The sequence below is a fragment of the Moschus berezovskii genome, chromosome 14 (genome assembly GCF_049115385.1).
Source record: "Moschus berezovskii isolate FMDL1 chromosome 14, NW_MosBer_1.0, whole genome shotgun sequence".
NCBI lineage: Eukaryota > Metazoa > Chordata > Mammalia > Artiodactyla > Moschidae > Moschus > Moschus berezovskii.
This window is the reverse complement of record NC_142473.1, coordinates 10912627-10934271: the sequence shown is the minus strand read 5'-3', so window position 1 is coordinate 10934271 and position 21645 is coordinate 10912627. Positions and strand designations below refer to the sequence as shown.

General features: G+C 37.9%; 1 protein-coding gene across 2 annotated transcripts in view; it reads right to left on the bottom strand.

The window, feature by feature from the left end:
- Positions 1–5182: 5182 nt before the first annotated feature.
- The window catches only part of TRPC6 (transient receptor potential cation channel subfamily C member 6), a 172060-nt gene continuing 155597 nt past the window's right edge, over positions 5183–21645 (bottom strand). The window contains exons 8-13 of one of the 2 annotated variants that reach the window (XM_055422891.2): positions 21193–21388; positions 20202–20405; positions 18293–18367; positions 9166–9249; positions 7652–7727; positions 5183–6762 (exon numbers count right to left, since the gene is read on the bottom strand). In XM_055422891.2, the coding sequence (XP_055278866.1) occupies positions 6611–6762; positions 7652–7727; positions 9166–9249; positions 18293–18367; positions 20202–20405; positions 21193–21388 (787 nt within the window). In that variant the 3' untranslated portion in view covers positions 5183–6610. The remainder of the gene's footprint in view (positions 6763–7651; positions 7728–9165; positions 9250–18292; positions 18368–20201; positions 20406–21192; positions 21389–21645) is intronic. The other variant, XM_055422892.2, reaches the window with a different exon arrangement.

The following is a 21645-nucleotide window of genomic DNA, read 5'->3' as shown; positions in this document are numbered from 1 at the left end:
TGTTTTCTGTTTCTAGTACTGCTATTGACAATGGCACCCAGTACATTGCAATGAATATAATAGGTTTTAAAAAAATTTGTTTTGATTGAGATCTGATAGAGTACCTGCCCTAAAATATTTTGTGATAATATTTTATAACAATACAAAATTATCACAATCAAAAGTAACACATATGCCTTAAGAGTTTTCTAAATATTATTCAAATATGATTTCCTTTTTCAAGGAAGTAAAACCTTCCTTGAAGTTGGGCCAGAGGCCCAACTTCCCATCTGTATGGCAAGAACTGTTTAAATAGTTTCTGTATATTTCTTTCTTACTGATCTCAACAGATCCCTTCTTAGCACAGTGCTCCAGACACATTTTCCAACTGATCAGAGCAACATGAGTTGAAACATAAATTTCATACAATAGTATGAGATTTAGGAGGGAGAGATTTAATACAGGGTAGAAATTGAGAATCACATTCTTTCTCTACAATTGCTATCATTAACTGAATACTTAAACACTGCAAGGATGGTTTTCTGAGTCTAAGGTGTATTAACTCATTTTATCCTCACAGAAACTTTATGCAGGAAGTGATGTTGACTTCATTTCATCTGTAGAATTTAGATAATTATACACAGAGTGGTTAAACAGCTTAATGACAAATGTACAGCTGATGATTGTCATAGGTCAGATTCAAGCCCACGTGTTCTGGCTATCGATTGTATACTCTGAACTACTACGCTGAAGAAACTCAGTAGAGCACGTAGATACAGACTAGAGGGAAAAGTTGAAATCATTGAAATGAAAATGAAAGAAAAGGACAAATGAGAAAAGAAACAATCAAAAAGTGCAGATTTGTAAACATAATCTATTTTTTGTGGCTGTGCTGGGTCTTCACTGCTGCATGCAGACTTCTCTCTAGTTGTGGCCAACAGGGCCTGCTCTTCACTGCAGAGTGCAGGCTTCTCACTGCAGCGGCTTCTTTTGTTGCTGAACATCGACTCTAGAGCATGCAGGCTTAGCTGCTCCACACAACGTGCAATCTTCCAGGATCAGGGATCGAAACCATGTCCCCTGCATTGGCAAGCAGATTCTTAACCACTGGACCACCAGGGAAGCCCAAACGTAATTGTTTTTTTCTAGTATTATAACCATATTTTGAAAAATATGTTTGTTTTGATTTATATATATACATATATAAAATAGGCATATATTATACATGCATTATATGATTACAGACTAAATAGGACAAACTATATGTGTGTATATATATTATTCTACGTATTAATAGTAGCAGCAATATGACAACATGTTAACATTTTTTAAAACATCATGTAACACTGAAATTTTGCTACTTCCAATTATTCTGAAGGATAGTCCATTTCCTGAAGAAGAGTGAAGGGTAAATGTCAGACGACCGAATCACAAAATACTGGAAAGGTTAAGGCAGAAGCAGAGAGTTTCCATAGTACTTTTAGTCTCAGACACGATAATTAGTAAACTTAATTTATTCCGAGACTGTTCTTGTAGTTATACGGAAGTCTATTTTCATGGACAATGATGAGGACAAAAAGGCAGGGCAGTGACGTTCAAGACTCATTTCTTGAATGTCGTCATCAAGGTTTCCTTTAATGACTTAGGAAAAAAAATTAATGTTCTGTGCATTTACTAGAGGGCATGCCTATTTGTCTACCTTTTGCACACTGTTCCTACAGTTTATCAGTAGATAATGACAGAAGCTTATGGCTTTCAGAGTGGCCATTAGAAAAAGAAGAAAGTAAACCATTCTTAGATTCTGTACATACCAATATTTCTCTTCGTTTTTACTTCAGTGTCTTCAATAACATTATACTTAGGGAGTACGATGACTATTATGAATCTGAAAAACTATTTTTAGCACTATGACTAATATGATCTCTTTAGTAGGTATAATTCCCCTTACCATTGATTTAGTTGGCTCCTTGCTTTGTCATTTTCAAAGAGTTTGAAAAACTTGAATCAATGTCCCCATGATCCACCTACACTGGATAAATGTCTGTCAAATGACATTAATATAAAAAAAGCCTATCATACAGTTGCTCAGCGTCTCTAGCTATTTACTCCGTTGTACAAAAGTTTCATCAAAAATTGATTTCAAAATGAAAGCTTTCTGTGATTTGAGAATAGGTACTATCAAATTCATACTGGGAAAGTTTTTAAAAGTGTCCATAGAAATATTTACAGTTGTTGCTGTAAATACAAAGTAAAGAAGAAACTTGAAGCAATCATTCTAATGATTCAATTAATTTGCCTTCATTACCTGGGTCTTTTGTTTGTGGTGTATCTCTAACCTCAGCTAGTCACATATAAAAGTAATACTCAGAAAAGTCAATGTTTTCTATGGTAACAGCTGTTTAGCTGAATTTTGAACTTGACTCTCAGTGGTAAGATGCTGAGCTGTACTCCTACACAACCTGTGATTAACTTACTCACTTGGAAAGCTGCTCAGATAAGTTTCCCAAGTAAAACACAGAGGTCTGGGTCAAGAATTCACATCCTTTTTGGTAGGTTCCAGCATTTTCTTGTTGATGGTTGTATAGCAATTAGTTGTGATTTTGGCATTTTCATAAGAAGGGGGTGAACTTCTACTCTGCCACCTTGAGGTAATCTCTAGAATACTTCTTCTGTACAGTGATAGATGCTCAAAACAGATGAAGATCAAATTTTTGATACTGTTAATATTTTAGTTCTGACATTTTTGGTATTTTTTCCTATTGCTAATTCAACCAGAAAATAAATTTACCTTTTTATTTTATAATATTTTATTGTTCTGTACTTTAAATTGTCTGCCTGTACTGAAGTGGACTTTTTGTTCTGGTATTCTGTAAAACAGATTATATACTCATTTCTTTTTATCTCGCATTCAAAGAATATATTAATGTATACTATATCATTTAGATTAGGTGAAACTGTTAAAAAACACTCAAGTACTTAAAAAATAAACAGTTTTAAACAATGTGTACTTTCTAAAAAAGCTTTTCCTAATTATATGAAAATGAGATTCAGATCTAAAAAAAGAATTCGTATTGTTTTCTGCTTCTTTAGTGATTCAACCTGCAGCCTCTAGTTGGGCAGAGGCTCTCACTATGGTAGAACATCATATGCAGCACCATTCAGCAGAGTGGTGGGAATGCCTGGCATGTGACCCCAAGGGATGGTTTCATGGTGAAGAAAGAAGCCATACCTGCTTGTTTGGAACAGATGACGGTCATACTTAGACTGTGGCACTTGGAGAAATAGCTCTTCCTTGGCCTGAAGCTGGATATTAGTCCAGACTGATTCTATTGGAGCATCTGTAGGTCAGGCTGCCTGGTTGGCAAATACTCTCTCCAGTTTAATTGAAATTTTAGTATGTTTTTTTCTCTTTTTAAACTAGTCACATAGTGATAAAATTCTTTCATACAGGAATAGTGCTGGATGGGTGGGATAGATTGTACAAAGTCCATCTGTTCTCAGCCTGAGTCACAGCCACTGAATTCACTCTGTCTCCCTCTGAGCCCCACACTCATGTCCAACTCTTGGCCTGGCTCACTGTATGCTCCCTCCCCACTTAATATACCTCTCTATCTCTTATTCTCTTTTGTATTTGTAGTCCTTTTGAAATCAGATCTTCTCTTTACTCAGAGCCTTCCTTGACTAATGTGATTGTGTGCCTCTGAACTGGATATACAATGAAACTGTGGATTTTCAGGTACAGGCCATTTTTCTTCCCCTACAGATTGAACTATGAGCTTTCACACTGAGGCAATCACACTGCAGATTAGCTGGTCAAGATCCCAAGTATGTGTGAGACCTCTGTTGTGAAGGAGGCCTAGGTTTTAGTCCTGATTCTGACACTTACTCTATATGCAAGACTTTTAGACCCTAAAAGTCTCTGTTTTCTCATTTCTGAAATGAGGATAGTAATAATAGTTACCTTATACAGCTGTTGTAAGCATTGTTTGCTGTTTAGTTGCTTAGTCATCATATCCGACTCTTTTGGGACCCCATGGGCTGTAACCTGCCAGGCTCCTTTGTCCATGGGTTTCTCCAGGCAAGAATACTGGCATGGGTTGCCATTTCCTTCTCCAGGGAATCTTCCCGACCCACAGATTGAACAGCATCTCCTGCTTGGCAGGCAGATTCTTTACCACTGAGCCACCAGGGAAACCCATTGTAAGCATTAAGTCATATTAAATTACATAGAGCAGGGAAAACATTTATCATAGAACTTAGCAGATGGTGGGTGTTCAGTAAGCACTTTTTATAGTTGTATTAAGTCCCCTTTCTTTACTTGGTTGCAGTCTCATTGAGGTCAGACACATTTTCTATCTCTTAATCCCTGGCAAAGTTTTAAGCAGACAGTGGATTCTGGTGATTAATTTTATACACCTAGTAGAATCACATTGAATTTGTATTATTTCTCAGTTTCAGAGTAAGAACATCAGAGTAAAACAGGCCCAGTAGCGGGCAGGGCTTGGCCCTCAGGGAGGAGCTGTGTGGTCAGAGTATCAGACATCACTGTTCTGTCCTCCTTCTGGGACCCGAAGTCCAGAAAGCTCCAAATCTCAGAGAAGTATAAGAGAACAATTTGGGTAAACACATTTAAATTTCTTAATTACCTAATTGTAAAAGGTTAAGCAGATTCAACATGAATATATGATTTAAAGCCAGTGGTCTTGAGACTTTTGAAGGATGGTTGTGCTTTGACCATCCTTTGCCAATATGCCTTGAATTAAGAAACTCTTGCTAGAATTCTTAAACCCTTTCTTAAAATATGCTTGGTTTCTCTTTTCATCTTCCAATTAAAAGGAAATGAGAAGAGATGCCAGTTCAGCTGCCCTTTGAAGGAAATATGTTGATCTCAGGACATCTAATTTGAATAATAACATGTAGTATTTTGCCTTTTGAGGGAGCCCACCATCATGCCTGTTGCATTTCCTAAAACTTACATCTTGTCAAGTCAATCCAACTTAAAAGTCAGTCCAATTCACCAACTGTTACCTAGTGAGCTTGGCCACCACAGAGCTGCTGGTGCTCCTGGCGGCTGGAGTGCTGAGGAATCTAAATATCTTCTGTAGAATCTTCTAGAATCAAGCCCATTTGCTCTCATAGAGTACTTCTTGGCATGGAGGCCAATCTCTTGCATGGCACAACACACAAGGTTTTTGCATTTAGGTTATTTTAATTCATAGGTAATGCATTTGGTATCAGCTTGATTTTTACAGTTTCTGATTCAAATATTGTCAAAAAACATTTGAAAACAGACCTTTTCTGAATCACTAAATAACTTTCCAATTAAGTAATAACCATAAATACAAAAATCACCCAATATAAAATCTCAGCTAACTTTTTGGATTTGGTTACATAAAGGTATTTTGATGTAAACTAAATCAAAGTTGGGGTTAACCAGATTCTCTGCGACCATTTTATCTTTAAAATTTTGCATATGAAGCCTCTCTTTATTGAGTTTAAAGCAGCACTTCCAGTCAATGCCCAGCATCATCTAAATATTGATAGTCTTTGGGTAGCTGAAGTGTGAATCTTCATTTCTTTCTTTTAGTTGTTTTATATTGCCTCAAATCATCAATACATAATAGCAACCTCTTGGTAAATGCTCATGAATGCAAATTCTTGTTTTATATATTTTGAGAGGAGGGTAGTATATACTGAGAATAACAGATAAGTATTTGCAAGTTCCGTCAACACATTTTTTTTCCTTTCCATCTGTTGCCGAATGTGGGAAGTCACCTATCAAGACCCTTGGAAATGGTACAAAATTGTGCTATCATTGGACCAAATAATGGCAGTTATCTGTGGCTTTGATGCCTCTCCAATAAAAGTTTCTTATTTGGCCAACATCCTTTTAGTCACAATAAAAAGTACAACTTAAAGAACTTTTAAATGTCTATACTGGCTGCAAAAGAAAACAGAACGAGTATTTCATATGCACGTGTGCACATAGACACACACACACACACACATACACACACCACACACTGAACTATGTTTCCAAGGTTCAGTGAAGGCAGCGCTTTTTCACTGGTAACATATCCAAAGAGATGAATCAGAAAGTTTAGGAACGATTTAACACCACTTTGCACAGACAATATCAATCCTATTTTGTGGGGACTAAGAAGGGTGGATGATTAAACAGTATTCTTTAAATGGCAAGAGATTATTTTTCTCTAAATTCAAGTCTGGAAGTCACCATCAGGGGGTCCACAGAACAGGCAAGAAGATGCCTGAAGTCACCATCGGGGCAATAACACAGTGCAGTGTGTTCGCCCCTGCCAGCTGAAATGATCCCGACAGACGCTACATGGCAGTCACATCATCACAATAGTTAGACCCAAGAAAGCAGTTTATGAAAAAAAGCACCAAACAACTGGGTGTAATTTTCATCATAATCTGCAATCTTTAACCTGAATAATGAAATTTAATCACCAAAAATGTTAAATAGTAGAATTCCAAATAATAGGAAGACCCAAGTTATCTTTGAACTTTTTCTTTTTTAAAAGCTGGTCACAGTGACACAAAAAAATAAATCAAAATAATATGGCTTCAAGTGGACGAATAAATATGAATTTTTAAGAAAGTCTTTGCATTATCTATTGCTTTCCTCTTGATTTGGCTCCATTGATAATTTCTCCCCAAGTTTTCTAATAAGTTCTGCCAGGTCTTCTGAATTCTGAGTTTTTTCTTCAAGGAGTTCATAGCGGAGACTTGAGATGTCTTGTTTAATTTCCTTCAGTTCCCCTTTGAAAAACAAAGAGTGACAAGAAGTCAATTGTAAATATGTAATGCAGAGAAACTAGTGATTCTGTATAGATCAAAACCTGTTTTAATTCCACCCACATCTGTATTTTGAATCTTTTCAAAGGAAATCACTCTTAATGGGGGCAGATTTCTATTTTCTCAGCTAAGTATTTTGGGTAATGAAAAGATTACAGGGAAAACTTATAATGAAAGTCCTCCTAAAATAACTGAAATGGAAACATTGGCAACAAATGTTACAGGGTTTGGGGGGCAATGGACCCTCACTTTCCCCACCCACTTATTTCTCCCTCCAAGTTTAAGTGAATGCATTAGTTACTCAGCTGTGTCCAACTCTTTGCAACCTTGTGAAGGCTTCTCTGTCCATGGGATTCTCCAGGCAAGCATACTGGAGTGGGTTGCCATGCCCTCCTCCAGGGAGTCTTCCTGACCCAGGGATCAAACTGGGTTTCCTGCATTGCAGGCTGATTCTTTACTATCTGAACTACCAGGGAAGCCCTCTCCCTCTAAAGCCCCCCACAAAAATAGTGCAGTCTACTTTCCCTGTTTACAGGCTCCACATCTGGAATATGAAGGATAGACTGGAATACAATACTCCTTTTTTATATAAGGAACTTGGTATTGACACAGGTCCTGGAACCAATCTTCTACAAATACAAAGGGATGACCACAGTTACTTATCTAGCCAACGGCATCTGCCCTTTGGAGAAATAGCCTCTATTTCCCCAGCATGAGGCAGTGCTGATGCCTGGTGCAATGTGGTCTTCTCCCCTTGAAGCCCACCCTTCCCACGCCCACCTCTCCAGCTCTCCCTCAGCTCGGCATCAGGCCCCAGGTCCTGGCTCACGCTCTCGGGCTGACTTCAACTCACCTTCGTTCACTTCGTCACTCTCCTTGTCTATCTGGGCTTGTAATACATATCTTTTAATGAGCCTCTTCATTATTTTCTAGACAGGGGAAGGAGAAATCCATCTTAGTTTTACTTTCATGACCAATCTCTCATTTGGAATAAGCTTCTGTGATAGCTATGAGAGATTAAGATGATTTATCTGGTAGGGAATGTATACTATCTACAGATTTTAAAGTAAATTTTCACATCACCAGGGCTAATGACTGAAAAGTTAATTCATGAGAAAAGAGTAAATTTAGAGCAAACATGTAATCCTTGATGTTCATTGCTTGTATTTTACTTGAAAAATGTTAGAACAAGACACAGCCTTTCAGCTGGGTGGGTCAAAGGTGTGCAGTTCGGCCTGTGGGACTGGAAAGTTAAGTAAATGTGCGTCATTTATGGATTTTCCCCTCCATTACCAAGAAATGTAGCCAGTTTTGATTGTATACTTTCCAATGATTTAGGAATGGCTAGTTTCAATGTAATATTTCTCCAGCACTTGGCTTCTACCATGAGGATACTGCTTTTACTATATATGTTTTATAAACAATAAGAGGCTCAGCACATGTGTAGGAAGTCCTGAGTGGATGGATATATAGCTAAACCAAATCTTACTACCTAAGCCCAAAATTGATAGACAATGAAGTCCCACTTTCAAGAACTTATTCTAAGGATGTAATTAGGTATACAAACAAGTCTGTTCAAAGTAGTACTCCTTATAATAGTGGAAAAAAGAAACCCTAAATGTTCATCAATAAGGGATTATTTATTTGTACAAAGGAATACAGTACATCCATTAAAATCAATATGAATATATGCTTTGCAAAGTAAAAAACTATTACTCATTATATATTATTAACTCATTTAGATAACACTGCATATTTGTTGTTGTTTCTGTTTAGTCACTAAGTTGTGTCTGACTCTTTTGCGATGCTGTGAAGTGTAACCCTCCAGGTTCCTCTGTCCAGGCAAAAATAGTGAAGTGGGTTGCCATTTCCTTCTCCAGGGGATCTTTCCAACCCAGGGATCAAGCCAGACTCTCATGCATTGTCAGGTGGATTCTTTACCACTGAGCCTCCAGTGAAGCCCAATATTGCATAAACATTTCTATAATAATATTAAAATGCATGTAAAATTATACACATACATATAATCATCTGGCAGAATACTCACAAAAAGTAAGTAGTCTTAATTTCTCAGTAATAGGGTTTGAGGTGACTTTTACTCTCTTTATGCTTTTTGTAATATAGTCTTGATACAATAAGCATGTAGGGTCTAATTTCCATGATGGCAAGATTTCATCTATTTTATTCTATATCTCTAGTACTTAGAAAGTGCATGGTGTGTGGTAGTTACTCAGTAAATATTTTTTGTATTAGTGCATTATTACTGAAAAAAATATCGTAACAGGTCATTATCCTTTCAATAATTGCATAGTGTGAGCTTCTAAATATTACAAATAACTAGTCATTTCTTTAAAACCTCATGCTTACCTGATATTGTCTTGGAGGATTTGTGAAACTGTTTAACTGGAAATCTTCTGAGCTCCTTATACTTGATTGTTTACTATGTGCAAACTGTAATTTGAAAAGAATTAGAAATTGATTCTTATTTAATTTTTAAATAATGTGATGGCGTTTATCTCATAGTTTCATATGTGATAGTTACACATATGAACTAATAGTCTTATATACATAATCTTTTCTATATGTATAGTGCCATTTTAACTTAATTTGCTTAATATTCTGTCTTCCAACACAAATCATAGATGTTTTAGGTGTGTTCAGCCTCTTGGTGGCTATCAGAGGTTGTCTGAGGACTGTCTTAGACTTCATGGCCATCAATCATGCTGTCATGAGAGGCATGCTTTAACACTCCCACAGTTGTATCCTTGGTAGAGGGAGAGGCAACAAGTTGAGAAAATAATAGTGGTGATCTCAGAAGTCCACTGGTGAGGGAGCCACAGTCCAGCACGACTGACACCACCATCTGCACGTGCAGTGGACTGTGATGAGACTCCTGAGGAAGCACCAGCAGACAACTTTGTTGAGGGATAGGATCCAGGGGTCAAGAAAGCACTAATAAATCTATTTGAATTTTAGGATCTGTATAATATCCTATCTGGGCAGCACTTTTCAAATAATACATATGCCTGAAGAGGCAAATGACAGAGAAAGCAATCTGCAAGAGAGGTGGTAAAGCACCATATTAATATGCTAAGAGAAAGATTAGAAACCTCTGTAACGCATTTTTCTAAAGGGAAAATGGCTTTATAAAGAAATGAGTAGGAGAAACTGAACAAAACACAGTATCTCCAGATATATATTTTGCGCGGTGCAAAATTTTTTCAGGGGTAAAGAAACTTCAAGACCATTTACTAAGACAGCCATGATTTCTATTTCCCAGTGATATCTATGTTGTTAGAGCTAATGCATGCTCAGTTATGTCCGACTCTTTGTGACCCCATAGACTGTAGCCCACCAGGCTCCTCTGTTCATGGGATTCTTCAGGCAAGAACACTGGAGTGGGTTGCCATTTCTTCCTCTGTTAGAAGTAAAGTGAAAGTGAAAGTCGCTCAGTCACGTCCAGCTCTTTGCCACCCCACTGGACTATACGGTCCATGGAATTCTCCAGGCCAGAATACCGGAGTGGGTAGCCTTTCCCTTCTCTAGGAGATCTTCCCAACATAGGGATCAAACCCAGGTCTCCTGCATTGCAGGTGGATTATTTACCAACTGAGCTATCAGGGAAGCCCAATGAAATTCAGTTAAAATCCTTAACTACAATTCTTTGATGCTATAAATGGCCACACGTTGAAGTAAAGCAGCTATGCACACATTCATCCATTAAACAGGTATTTTATGAGTGTCTTCTATATGTAAAGTACTGTGCTATGTCCTGGGTATTTAATGAAGAACATAAATAATTATCTAGCTGAGTTATAATAATAGGAAAAATATGGCAAGGCTGACAAGATTCATAAAAATATATATAATTGTGAGGATATTTTTAGATAACATCCTTTTTCATGTAGCTATTTCCCTTTCTCTTTCACCCTTTCTAAAAATGTCAAGAAAATATCCATATTTATTTAACTTGATATCAAGTTTTAAAAAAATAAGATAAAATTATACAGTTGACCAAATTAGCCAGAGAGATGGCTTAGGTTCTGTAGAAGAACTCTTGACAAAAGGCTGAAAACTCAAATCTGGTTCTGCCTTCAGGTTAGCCGTGGAACACTAGGTGAGAAGCTGAAACCCTATAATCTCTCCTGATAGTGAAGAGAATGCCCTAGTTAATCTCTGGAGTTCTTCAAACCCCATTAATGAATTTGTGACACAGATGTAAACTTCGACATATTTTAATATTTTTTTTAATTCATTTGAAAATAACACAATCATTAATTTTTATAATGATATAAAACATGATGATATTAACATATAATATTAGATATGAATCCTGAATTTCAAACTGTGACGTCTGCTTTAAAGACATCATTAAACATGATGACCAGAGTCAAGCTCACTTCCATCCCTCAGTTTTTAAGATAAAGCATGGAGGGTGAGGACAGGTTCATAATCAGAGGGAAAGGATCCAGACAAGGGGAATTTGGGGGCATCTCAGCCATCTACTTATGAACACCTAGCCTGCCTCATGGTGGCAAGTTATTAATTTAATGTTTTCTTTTGATAGAGGCCACAAACACATCCAAATGGTGTTCATGGAAATAAGAAAGTGAAAATGTATACTTCTTTGAGATTATTTTAGAGATGAATGTGTGGACCTTAGTACATGATGTGCCAATCATCCCAAAGTAAAGCAGCTCCACAACCCACCACGCCTATGGCAATAATCCTTTTTTGAAAACTTAATAACCACACAGGTGTCTTTCATTTGCTTTTTTCTAACTTAAGGTCTTTGAATTTGTTGTTCCCAATTCCCACAACATTATCTTCCTGGGTCTTTGCCTGACTGATTTGCTTTGTCTGATCCTCCAGAGTTGAGATCAACGTATAAGCTCCTCGATGGCTTTCTCTGCCCACCCCATGAAAATAGATCGTGAGAAAGTTAGGCCTTGTGTATCCTTCATGCTCTGTGCGTGCTAAGTTGCTTCAGTCGTGTCTGACCCCTTGTGACCCTAAGGACTGTTGCCCACCAGGCCCTGCTGTCCATGGAATTCTCCAGGCAAGAATACCAAAGTGGATTGCCCTCCGGGGGATCTTTCCAGCCCGAGATTGAACCGTGTCTCTTACGTGTCCTGAATTGGCAGGTGGGTTCTTTACCACTAGCACCAGCTAAGAATCCTCTTGTATCCTTCATAACATGCCAGTTACTTTATTCATTGGCTTCTTCACATGGTTATTGTCTACATCCTCCTGGGCTCCACAGAAGGAGGGGCTTTGTTTAGTTCATCTCAGTGTCCCCAGAGCCATCACTCTGGGACAGATGGTAAATGCTCAGAAGTCGTTGGCTGATGAAATGAATGAAGTACTTTTGGGTAACTAATGGAGATCACTTGGTTTCCAGACACCTTGCTGTACAAGGTATATACAATCTAGGTTCATGAAACAGCTGGTTCATAATAACTCAACCACATGGGAAAGATATATCTGAAACCTGGAGAGCTGGTTTTAAGGTCTGAGGCAGGTGACTAACAAGCTAACATACTGGATGACACAAAAGAGGCAAGGGAAAGCCAGAAAACAGTTTTAAGAATGCATACATACAATTATAGGTTTTCTAAAGTGTAAGTCGGCTCACTGGAAAAGAGTCTGATGCTGGGAGGGATTGGGGGTGGGAGGAGACGGGGATGACAGAGAATGAGATGGCTGGATGGCATCACCGACTCGATGGACATGAGTTTTTGAGTGAACTCTGGGAGTTGGTGATGGATAGGGCGGCCTGGCATGCTGTGATTCATGGGGTCGCAAAGAGTCAGACACGACTGAGCGACTGAACTGAACTGAACTGAACTGAAAGTGTAAGTCTACAGTATGTCATACAGTTTTAGCATAACACATGGCTTCCCTTTGCATGCACCCAGTAGGCAGAGTCTGGGATTTCTCAGTTGCAACATTTTTGACACTTTGAGCTGAGTAATTTTTTTTTTACTTTAAAAATTCCATGTATTTGAAAATTAAATGTTCACTTTTCAATGATGGGTATATCTAAGAAGCCATTACAAGGAAAATTAGAAAATATGTGTAACAGAAAATAATAGAATTTTATATCACTAACACTGCCACTTAATAGAAAAATCTATAATCACTTTTTAAAATCCAGATGCACATTGAAATTTTTTTAAAAATACAAATACCCGGGTATTGATTTTTGCTCCAAAACTCCAGATGTAATTCAAATGAGCAGCCATGTTTAAAAACAGGGTTTTTAATTGGATCTTTTACTTTTATGTAGCCTGTTTCACTTTTTCTATTTCATGTTCAGTGCTCCCATTTAATTTCATTTATGGATTGGGTAATTCCTTACTGTGGGGGTCTTCTAGTGCATTGTATAATGTTTGCCAGTATCCCTAGTCTTCACCCCTAGATGCCAATAATAGGACCCATCACTAGTTTTGACAACCAAACCTGTCTCCAGGCATTACAAATGCACCCTAGACTGCTGGTCATGTGGGATCAAAATCAGCTCTCACTGGGAACCACTTACATAATTAAATGGTATCTGACTAAACAGTAATAAATCTACTTGGATCTTTTTTATGTGACGAATTCTGCTCTAAATCTGCAATATGAATTTGAATGCAAATCTAACATCTATACAGCAAAAATATCTAATCAGTTTCCAATATGTAGTAGGTACTCAACAAGCACATGTTTTTAGAACTTAATAACCCCAAGGAGTAATATGTAAGAAGAAACTTACCCAATGGTGCAAAGAAGCATTTTAACCACTTGGTGGCAGAAAATTCTAATTTATATTTGTTTTGCTGTACGGCCACTAGTCGAAGCGATTCAGCGGGCAATATGAATAGCATTTAAACCTTAGTGATTTGGACATTTACAGATGATACTGATGTATAATATGCGATGGGAGTGAGGAAGGGGGTTTGGTGGGTGGAAGCAGGAATGATTGGGTGTGAGCTCTGTATTTGACTAATATGCAAATATACACTCCAGGTGTAGGAAGCACCACCTGCTCCTTTTCTTCATACCTTCTACCACATTTCCTGCATTCTTTATATTGTCTTTCTTTCACTTCCTAGTAATTAGTTTGATATTAGCATTTTCATCTTGCTGCAGCTTCATTGTAGGATGGGAGTGAGGAATACTAAATAACTATTGTTATTTATTAAGTGGAACAAGCAAGCTTCAGTCTTTGGAGTTTTTTATGTTTGGACATAGCAACAGTTCTGAGAGTTTCCCACTCTCCACAAGCACTGAAGGGTCTGAGGCTGGGATCAAAGCAATGAACTGAAAAGGTATAGGCAATATGATCAGTCAGCAGTGGGTGCTGACGTGTGGGAATGAAGCCATGTGGTATAGTGTTTGTAAAAACTCTTACTTTGGAATCCAGTAGATGTGGATTTGAATTCTGGCTCTGGCACGTGTCTGAAATGGGACTTCGAACAATTCATTTCACCTTTGTTATCCTCAGGTTTCTCATGTATAAAATAAGGAAAATAATATTACCTACGTCCCTAGAGCTAATGTGAGGATTAAAGAGATGAGTGGTATAGAATATGTAGCTTGACATACAGTTGATATTATACAAGTGTCAACAACTATTATTACTATATAGAAGGATAAATATCTACTTTGTGGCTTTAGACCTGTTTCATGGTTAGTTTGAATCTGTTTTTTTCTTTTGTGGAGATACTTCGCTGAATATTGCTTTTCACTCATGTGTCCATGACTAAGGCATTCGCAATGAAATAGTCAGTGATTCCCACACCCAGATGAGCATTAGAATCTCTTAAGGACTTAATAAAATACACATTTCCAGGTCCCATGGCCAGAGATTTTAACTTGATAGCTCTAGAGCAGAGGATGGGTAATTTGCACAAATTTGTCTGGCAAAATGACCCTGGTGATTGTAATTGGGACTGTTTCATCATAACTATTTCATCAGATGATTAAAAAGACAGCCTCTGACCTAACTGAAAGCTAAAGGACATAGTTCTTGGATATGTAACTGATGAAAAAAATCTACACATCTCATTCAATATAGTGCAGAATGGACCCAAAATGCTAAGATAACGTCTTTATGCTCCACATTGGCCTATTGTCTGGGTCATGTGAAACCTGCTCTGAAACTGACACTTGAAGGTGATCTGTTCTAGAGCTGGAACAGAGCAGATATTCAAGAAGCTATTTGGCATTTTCAGGTTTACATATGTAATATAATACAGAAGAGACTGAATGTATGCTGTCCTTTCAGACTCTATGTCTGAAAAGCTAATGCTAGAAACCACCAAAGTGAGTGACAGAATTAAAAGCAATGACTAAAGATAATGAATGCTTACTTTGTTTGAAAAAGTATTGTTATATGGCTCATCTGACTGATTTCTGTAGCTTACATGGATCAGATATGCAGGAAGAAGATGTGAAGGGATGTTCATGCGACCTAACCATTTTAACCTTCAAGGAGTCAGAAAGAAGAGCCGAGTGAAATAGAAACTAAACATCGACTTCATGAAAAAGTGAGCAAAAGCCACACAGACTGAGTAAGGGAAAACACACCATGAGAATTTTTCTTAGTATGTTAACAGTGTCAAACATGTTCCAGTAGGAGTTTGCCTTAGCAACTACAGGCAAAAATAATTGGAACTACAAATGGTTGCTTTCAAAAACATTTTCCTGGGAATATCATGCTAATGTATGATGCTAATGTATGTATAATGTGTGATGTTAATGTATCATGCTAAAGCACGCTACGTGAAATGTGCCTAGTTTTGTTCATCATAAGCTTACATGGCAAGGGGAAATAGACACCTGTGTTGGTTTTGTCCTCTGGCAATCAAATGCCAAGACAAAGTCAGAAATATGAAATGTGTTCGGTATCATGCCTCTGAAAGATAATGGGAAGTGTGAGCAGACAGCAGAAAAAGCTTCCAGACCATGAGGCTTGGCTCACTTGTGAAAGAGGGAGAGGTAGGACGATTGAGAAAGCTGGGCACAGAGTGCCCCAAGAGAGGTCCTGTGCTGGCAAGAAATGCCCAGGACCCAAAAAGCATGACTGTGGTGGGAAAGCTGAGAGCACCCCAAAGGGGCTGCAGCAGGAGGCTGCCAGCTGACCGAGCTCCCCGAAGCAGGTTCTCTCTTGAAAGAAGATATGAGCCATACACTCCATGGTTGCCAAAATAGCCACTCTAGAAGGTTCCTTGGTGGCCTCCCTGGTGGCTTGGAAGATAAAGAATCTGCCTGCAATGCAGGCGACCTGGGTTCAATCCTTGGGTTGGGCAGATTCCGTGGAGAAGGTCGTGGCAACCCGCTCCAGTATTCTTGCCTGGAGAATCCCAAGGACAGAGGAGCCTCATGGGCTTCAGTAAACAGGGATGCACAGAGTTGAACACGACTGAAGCAACTTAGCACACACACACCAGAAGGTTCAGCTGACACTGAAATCAACATTTTATTGATCTATCGCTAGGGTCAGACACCAGAGGCTTTGTACTGAGCTTAAAGATTTTGTTTTAATCTGGGGTTGAAATATATGCTACTGGAAAGCATAAAATAATCCAAGTCATGTTAAAAGGATATAAAGTATATTTTTCAGGTGATTTAAACAAATTTTAACTTTCTACATTTTTGGAGAAACTACAGAGAAAATAAAATTATTTTATTTGAAAGGTACTACAAATTCTATCTGCCTGGAGAATTCCATGGACACAGACTGGAGGAATACAGTCCATGGGATCACAGACTCAGAGACAACTGAGTGACTAACACACATACATAGATTCTATCATAAAGGGAAAAAAGGCATTTTGATCCCCCTTAAACTTTTTTGGTACTTGTTCAATGATTTATTGTTACCATTCACTCATCATACTTTCAGTATAAGCAATTTCTTACTGCAAAGTTATAAAATCCAACTTGAAGTGAAAGTATTATTTGCTCAGTCATGTCCACCTCTGTGACCCCATGGAATGTAGCCCACCAGACTCCCCTTGTCAATGGAATTCTCCAGGCAAGAATACTGAAGTATGTAGTCATTCCCTTCTCCAGGGGTTCTTCCCAACTCAGGGACAAATCTTGGTCTCCTGCATTGCAGGCAGATTCTTAAGCACCTCAGCCACCAGGGAAGCCCCAAATCCAACTTACACTGACCTGTTTTTTGGAAACACTTTATTGGGTTAATTATAACCAAAGGACGAAAGTTGCTTCTCTGTAACAAGTACCTGATAGTGTTTGTGATTTACAAAGCTTCAACTGAATCCTCCCAACGATTTTGTGTGATGGGTTGTACAACTTGATCAGTCCTATTTTGTCGATGAGGAAATTAAGGTTCAGAGAAGTTAAATGAATTGCTAAAGTGGCAGAGATGAGATGAGATCTCAGTCTTCTGACTACTTAGTTCAGTGCTCTCACTATATTAATATTATATCAATAAAGAGTATTCCTATTTTGTTAGAGGAGGTAACACACTTGGCTTAAAAACAACACAAAATCGCAACCCTACTTGTCATTTGTGTTGCATGTGGTGGCCCTGGAACAGGGCTCTGGCTAATGAGATACAGTAACAGATGTTGTTGGGAGGCACTTCTGAGGGTGGTGACCGATTCTTCTGGTGCCCAACTTTTTCTCTGCCCCCTTGCTTCTTCATGCCTGAATAGTGAGTGTGATGTCTGGAGGTAAAGGTGTCATCTTGCATTTGACTATGATAAAAATATCCAGGGGAATTGCAGAGACTCACTCCTGACAAGAACCCTGTACTGCCAACTCTGGAGAGTTAAATGAGAGGGGAGAAGACAACTGTCTTGCTTAAATCACCAAGTTTTTTTTTTTTAATTATTATTATGTGCAACTGAATGCAAGTCCCACCTAATACACTGCTCTTCTCCTAATTAGTTCACTCATAATTTCCTTCTGCCTTGAGCCCCTACTATGTGCCTGCTGCCAGAACAAAGCAAAAGCCCTCATCATGAGGAATTCTGCCACGCCAAATTAGGGAGCTGATGTAGCTCTCGAGTACACTGCTCATTATAAACTGTGCTGACTGGAGCAGCCAGTGAATTCTCAGGGAGCCTCTTTTGACAACCTCTCTATAACTGACAAATAATGCGGCTCTGCTAGGTGTGCACAATCGCCACCTGAGCTGTGGAGAATTACATTAATTATATCTCCATTAGGCCCCTGACAGGTTCCTCTGTTGTTTTAAGTTTTCCTTCTTTACATCACAATTCTATATTTTATCACTCCAAAGTACTCCAAGTATATGTTTAATATCTGCCTTAAACAGCCATGTAATTCTTTTTGCTGATGCACTGGACACAGGCATGTTTCCACTTCTCAATAGCAGGTTCTTTGAGCATTGCCAAATTGTTAATTCTTTAATGTGTCTACTGTTTTTTAAAACCGCTTCTAAATTTTTGTCCTTCTCTCTGAGAAGATAAGCCATATCATAAATGTGGCTCCATAGTTTCAAATGTGGTCTTACCTGTTTTCTGTCAAGTGATAATTTTGAAAGGTCTTCATGACTTCCCAAAATTCCAAATTTCTTTCCTTCATTTCTCTTTTAAAGATAGAGAGTAAAATGAGTAAAATCACTAATTATACATTGAGAACTGTAAGATGAATTTCACTCTTCCTTCATCCCATATTTTAAAAGCCATCTGGTCTAATTCTCTAGCAAGTTTCTTTGAGAGAAACATATTCTTACCAGGGTCTTCCCTTTTGTGAATACTTGGACATTTCTTTGGACACTGGATTGTCTGGGGTTGCAGTTCTAACCACATGTTACTACGAGTGACATGCTTAGTAACATGGAGTAAGGTGAGGGAAATTTTTGCTATTCAACCCACTGAGTTCTATAAAGGATACATCTGGGAGAGCACCAAAGATCATATATTTTTTCCAAAATTCCTATCCAAAATAATCATCATACATTTAAAGAAAGCTTAAGAATTCTCAAAGCACTTTCACATATTTATTTGATTTGATTTGCATGACATGGCTATAACTGTAATTCCCATGTTACAGGTGAGGAAATTGGAGGTCAGGGAGCTTAACTTTAGAATCCCAAGTAGTAAGACGCAAACCCAGCAGGAATGAAAATATTTCCCTTTTATTCTATAATAGAATCTTATAGTTGCAAGGGACCTTTATGATCATTTGGTTCAGTTGCCTACCCAGTGCAGAAAATCTATAAAATCCTAATATCGGTCATCTAGCATTTATTGACTTGCCTGGAGAATCCCAGGGACAGGGGAGCCTGGTGGGCTGCTGTCTATGGGGTCGCACAGGGTCAGACATGACTGAAGCGACTTAGCAGCAGCAGCAGCAGCAGCATTTATTGATTACTTAAAATGATAGGGAACTGACTATTTCATAAGAGAGCCCACCATTCTGTTGGACAGATCTTGTTACATTTTTTTTTTTAACATAATGCTAAAACTGAACTATTTGCAGCTTTTGCCCATTGCCTCTTTTCCTATATTTGAAGAAAAAAATAAATGTGTTTCCTCATTAAAATTGGGAATTGTAAAAAATATTCATCGTATTCCCCTTCAGTCTTCCTTCGAGAAGCAGCTGACTCCATCATGTCCTTATCTATGACACCATATCCAAACTGTCTACTCCTGGCCCTCCTCTGGCGGCACCTAGTCTCTGTGATCCTCTTGGATACAGAGCTCTGTCCCCTCAGAATTCCTGCAGAGAATAACCTCCCCACCCCCATGCACTCCACATAGCGTTCCACATGCTCCACACATTCCTTAACCCTCTGTGATGCTTCTACTCCTTCATCAGGCACTAGACAGATCACTTCCATGGATTCTTAAGATGGCCCTGCTTCATGAGATTACTGTTTCCAATTAGTACCCTTTGATAGATCTTTCTTGATTTAATGCCAAGCCTTATCTCCCATATTACATGTGAGCAATTGATTTCTGAAATTCTCAGTGTAGAACTTACTTAAGAGTCTGTCAGTGTCCCCGAAGTCATAATCAGCTAGCTTATAAGTTGAAGGTGAAAAAAAATTGAAGCTGCATAAGCTGAGGTATATAACTACACCTAGCTGTATAAATTGAAGGCGAAGGGAAGGACATGTAGCTACAACAGCGAAAATGTGCCCCAGGATAGCTCTCCCTTTTAATACCCATTCTGGATAATGTGACACATTATTGTAGCTACATTTCATGGATTTTTCTTATATTTTTAGTAACAAATGTCCAGTGTGCTCCTAACAAACAGACAAAAGCCAAAGGACTGCTCTGAGCTAAGTGACTACATTTTGGGAATGGATGAGCATGTCATCACAAACTGCTTCTTTATAAAGGGATGTGGTATAGTGCTTATCATGGTTTTAGTATTTAAAAACATAATTTCAAATTATTAAGTCAAATCACCTTGTTCATTTCTGCATCCTCCTGGAAACCTTTTTTATGGCCCTGGAACAATTCAGAAATCCATTTTTTAAGTCGCAATAAGAGATAAAACAGAGACTTTGGACTTGGCACCAGGTTGAAGGGAACAGGAAGAGTTCTTCCCTCCTCAAAGTAAGAAAACCAAAGTTTGGCCCTTGCGAATTTCCATTCCACATCAGCATCATCCTATACAAATGAATATGACAGTTCAGCAAGGAAATGCACAAACAGAATTACTGGGATGCTTCTGACATGGAAGATGGAAGTAATGTTACCTAAAACAATCTCAGACCCCAAACACCACCCCAAGATATTCTCAAAAATGTTAAGGTACTACTTACACACTAAGGAAAGACAGTTTAGGAAAATTTACTTAAAATTTTATCAGTCTTACAGATCTACAGATCTCAAAACTCGCATGTATTTATAAATACACTGAAAGTTATAAATCTATTTTCCTATATTCTGAAAAACACTATGAAAAATTATTCACTCATATTTTGCAACAGATCACTGCTTTGATGAATTTGGGACACAGACCAAAAGATTGCTGGAATAAAAATCACTCTAAATTTGAGTAAGGGTCAATTTTGAACATCACTCAAAGCAAGATTTGGAGAATAGTGGCATTCATAAGCAGTAATTTTTGAATGAACTATAAATTCATGCTGATATAGTGTTTCTAAGAATTTGTAAATAATAATACCAAAGCATACAACATTTCTCATCCTTATTCCTTACTATCCCACCACACCCATAGATGTTGTGCTTGGAAGCAAAGGATTAAGATTTTCTAGATTACTCCATGTAAAGAATATCAACAGTATACATTTTCTATAAAGTATATAAAGAAGTATATGAAAAGGGGAAGAACAGATAGAAAGTAGTCTACAGTGTCCCCGCTATTGCTGAGTTGATCCTTGGAATAGTTAAAACATATGCCACAGAGTATACAGATGTATAGAGATTATACCTCAATCTCCTGGAATGAACTGTTGATCATTGCAATCAACATATTTAGCAAAACAATGACCATCGTAACATTATAGACTCCATAAAGAACATAACCGATGTTTTCAATGAATTTGTGATTATAGTTGATGACCACTGATTTCACTTCAGAAAGTCCAAATATAGCCCAAAACAGTGTCTTAAAACTCTCTTCCACTCTGAGTAAAAAGAAGGAAATAAAGGAAATGATAAAGCATGCAAATAAATGACAATGATACCATAATAAGAGCAAGCTGATTTAATGTCTGAAAATTATTAGATAGTCATGATAAAATTCTTCACTTCCCTGAGCCTCAGTTTTCTTTTTTGTAAAATGGGTACAATAACTATTTCCAGGATTGTTGCAAGGATAAGGGAATATTTTGCATATGAAGCACATAACTCACTATCTGGCACATAATAAGTACTCAATAAA